Source organism: Musca vetustissima, unplaced genomic scaffold, assembly GCF_032173495.1.
Source record: "Musca vetustissima isolate MV318-11 ecotype Yass unplaced genomic scaffold, APGP_CSIRO_Mvet_v1 utg168656, whole genome shotgun sequence".
Taxonomy (NCBI): Eukaryota; Metazoa; Arthropoda; class Insecta; order Diptera; family Muscidae; genus Musca; species Musca vetustissima.
In genome coordinates, this window is record NW_026879203.1 from 1,929 (window position 1) to 6,355 (window position 4,427).

The 4,427-nt window shown below is 34.5% G+C and overlaps 1 protein-coding gene across 1 annotated transcript; it reads left to right on the top strand.

The window, feature by feature from the left end:
* Positions 1 to 1,190: 1,190 nt before the first annotated feature.
* LOC133324008 (glycerol-3-phosphate dehydrogenase [NAD(+)], cytoplasmic-like) lies at positions 1,191 to 1,575 on the top strand (the record flags this gene model as incomplete). The annotated part of the gene is made up of 1 exon (XM_061532906.1): positions 1,191 to 1,575. A coding segment is annotated over one exon (385 nt), but the record flags the coding sequence as incomplete, so codon positions are not given.
* Positions 1,576 to 4,427: the final 2,852 nt, after the last annotated feature.

The window sequence follows — 4,427 nt, forward strand, 5'->3', positions numbered from 1 at the left end:
TCTCATGACATTGCAACATTTTAGGTTAGGATCAACATGTCCTTATTATTATTATTTTAAAGAAAATAATCTAGACATGAATCTTAGAATCAGAACACTATTTCGACTGTCTTCTGATTTTCATTCTTGCATTTTTCCCAAAACTTACGTGGATTTTATAGAAAATCGTGTACATACAATGATCGCGTGTACATTCAATGATATACTTCTCAAATATTTTTTGTATTTTCACAAACAAAAAAGTTTAAATACAATGTCAATCCAATTGAAAATGAAAATTTTCAATAATTGACAAATGAAGGCTTATAGGATTGGTCGCTACCAATTCTAGCCCAAAATATCTCAAAGCAACTACGACGTGGTGCAATCAAATAGCTTGATACAAAATTCGTGGAAATGCAAATATGCTTCATAGTAATTTTTTTTCAAATTTTCCGCGGTTTTCAAGACTAAGATCAGATAAATCCGTTCAGCCGGTCTCGAGTTTTAGCGAGAACAGCAATTCATTTTTATATACAAATATACAATAGTTTTTTCAAGGCAATGACAATCCAATTGATTGTAGAAAATAAACATATTTTGAGAATTTTCCATAAATGACAATTACTTAAAGATATTATACGCTGCCAATTTTCGACCAAAATATGTCCAACAATAACTACGAAGAGATGAAATCATAAAGGTTCGATATAAAATGTGTGGACATTCTAATATCTTTCAAAATTATTTTTGCAACATTTTCGCGGATTTTTCTCAAAATGTTCTTTCATTAAAACCTTTCCACTTCAATTACAAACTACTAACAGAAAATGTAAGTTAAATCGTCCAGCCGTTTCTTTAAAATAATTTTTGCAACATTTTCGCGGATTTTCTCAAAATGTTCTTTCATTAAAACCTCTCCACTTCAATTACAGACAAATAACAGAAATTTTAAGTAAAATCGGTCCAGCCATTTTTTTTAAATAATTTTTGCAAGATTTTCGCGGATTTTTCTTAAAATTTTCTTTTATAAAAACCTTCCCACTGTAATTACCGACAACTGAAAGAAACTTTGAGTCAAATCGGTCCAGCCGTTCTCAATTGATGAGTTAGTATACATTTTTATGGCTCCATTTTTATATATATAGATTCTTATCAATTATTTCTACAAAATTCCATTAAAAATGCCCATTACCTTTTTATTTCAAAAGGGACACCGCTTTGGGCAAAATAGTGGCTGAAATTGCAGCCACATTACTGGATGTTGTAGACCATGTAAATATGTTTGTCTACGATGAATTTTTCGATGGTGTCCAACTCAGTGAATTGATCAGCAACCATCACATCAATGTGAAATATTTACCACTACTCGAGCTCCCCTCGCACCTGGTGGCCTGTACTGATTTCGTGGAGGCAGCCAAATATGCCGACATCATTGGTTTTGTAATGCCAAAACAATTTATTGAGGAATTTTGTAAAACTCTTCTGGAAAAAATAAAATCAAATGCCGTGGTCATCAAAGGGTCTGTGGTAAATGCCACCGTCGATGCAGATGCCAACGGGGCAAATGGTGTTGGTGATAATGGTGGCATTTAATTGATTTCAAAAACCATTGGGAAATTTTTGAAGGTAAAAAAATCGAAGAAGACGAAGTTTTATTTTTTGATGTTTTCTTTTTGTTTCGGTTTGTTTAATTGGAATTTACATTCTGCGGAAAAAGATTCCCTGTGCGGTGTTGATGGGTGTAAATTTGGCCAGTTAATTGACATTGAACCGCTATTTCGCCGTGATATGAAACATTCGAAATTGCTGAAGGATCTCTTCAGTACCGAAAAGTTTCGTGTAACTGTTTGCTGATTATATTCAAGTTTGTGGTTATTTAAAGGTTTGTTTGTATACCTATCCATTATCTTATTTTTGGTACTTTCTTCCTTTTGATTTCCTTTTTCTCGAAAAAATATATACCAAATTTAATGGACATCTTTATTTAACCTTCTTTTTTGTAGCACCTAATTGCCTTTGCTTCAGGTATTTTGTATGACCTAGGGTCGAATGAAAACACCAAATCTGCCTGCATCAGATTCTGTCTCATTGAAATGTTACGCTTCATCGATGTCTTCTATCCGGGCTGTATATTGTAGATTTTATTTGAAGGTTTTGGCATTGCTGATGTTTTGCGGTTTATGCGGGTAGTTGCAACAGTCATTTAGCCGAAGTATTTGTTTAATCGGAAAAGAGTATTGAACAGCTGAAAACAACGCTAATGGGTGTTGACAAGCGTTGGTCCACAAAACGGCGAAGGCGGTTTTTTATTTGTTGCAGCAGAAGGTTCTTCCGTAATGGTAAGAACATATAAATGATTTTCACGTTATATTTGTTATTATATAATGAGCCCATCCCTTTGTCATGCTATGCAGATTTTTAGTAGAACACTTCACACGCTGCATAGCATGACACATGGATGGTCTAATTAGATTCGTCAAGTAAAAAAAAAACTAAAATCACGCGGTGTTGATCGTCCCCATTGTCCTTGGGATATTCTTCAAACTAGTCGCTGATCATGTGTGTATGCATTGTTTAGTTAAGCCGCAAATCAGGAAAGAACACCAAAAAACTCGTTGACTTCAACATATTTTCACTCATTTTTTGCATTACAACCACCGCAACTCCCACACAACATATATTATTTGTTACCGCTATTATATCGATTTTTACTAGAACACTTCACGCTAATTATATGCGTATTTCATCCGAAATTAGTTATGGTGACACATTCGCGGTTCTAATGGTTCTAATACAATCATTTCAAAATAGGTTTTGATTGATGTATTTTTCACAGGAGATTACTGAAATCGGATGCGCAAAAAAATCGTATGGACGTTGTATACTTTTTTACTAGAACACTTCAATTTATAAAAATTATTTTTATTATAGGGAATATTTAATGTTTTTATTAATTTCTCTTTCGAGATGAGCTACATGATCGAAGTTGCAATGAAAACGAAAACCAGAGAGATACTACATTCCCACCTTTGTGCGACGCGTTTCGTCGTTGGTTAAGCGGCTCATCAGGCATATTAAATTCAATTGTGTCAAGGTTCGGACATTTGGCATCACACCAGAACATGTAGTATATCTCTGGCTTTGAAAGCTCTATCCTAAGACTCACTGCTATTTAGTATTACTTTTACTGCACTTACAGTGGGAAGTTAAAAAACCGCGGACGGGGCCGACTATATGGTACCATTCACCACTATGGGTACATGCAAGACATGTTAATATCTACAATATCCTGTATATATAGAAATTTCCCATACATCAGTCGGAACCTAATCTAGTACGCTGTGTAAAAATTTGCTTCAATCGGACCAATATTGGGAGTTTGATGCACACTTTACTTTAAATCGGACGGAACTATATATGGGAGCTATATCTAAATCTGAACCGATTTCAACAAAACTTCGCATTCATCAATGACCTAATTTAGTACGCTGTGCAAAATTTTGTCTCAATCGGATAAATATTGGCAGTATGGTGCTCCATTTACATAAAATCGGACGAAAATATATATGACAGCTATAACTAAATCTTAACCGATTCCAACAAAATTTCACATTCATCAGCCGGAACCTAATCTAGTACGCTGTGCAAAATTTTGCTTCAATTGTTCCAATATTGGAAGTTTGGTGCACTATTTACATTAAATCGGACGATACTATATATGGGAGCCATATCTAAATCTTACCCGATTTCAACAGAACTTCGCATTCATTAATCATGACCTAATTTAGTACGCTGTACAAAATTTTGTCTCAATCGGATAAATATTGGAAGTATGTTGCTCCATTTACATAAAATCGGACGAAACTATATATAGCATATTTAGATATAAATCTGAACCGATTCCAACAAAATTTCTCATACATCAGTTCTGGATCTAATTCAGTACTCTGTGCAAAATGTTGCTTTAGTCGGACCATTATTGGGAGTTTAGTGCACTATTTACATTAAATCGGACGAAACTATATATAACTTGGCATATAACTATCTAGACCTAATTCAATACTCTGTGCAAAATTTTGTCTCAATCGGACCACAATTGGGAGTTTGATGCATCAATAAGTTAAAATGGGACGAAAATATATATGGGAGCTATATCTAAATCTGAACCGAGTTTCTCCAATTTCAATAGGGTTCGTCCTTGGGCCAATTAAGTGACCTGTGCCAAATTTCATCCAAATCGGATCATAAATGCGATCTGTACTTTGTTAACAAAAATACATGGACGGACAGACGGTCGTCCATAAATCGACTCAGAAAGTGATTCTATGCATATTCAAAAAAGGAACCATTGCTCTATCTCGATTATTTTTGCCTGTGGCAAACATATGCCTGTTGCAAACATATGGTGAAGGGTATAAAAAGGGGGTTATAAGGGGACCACCCCT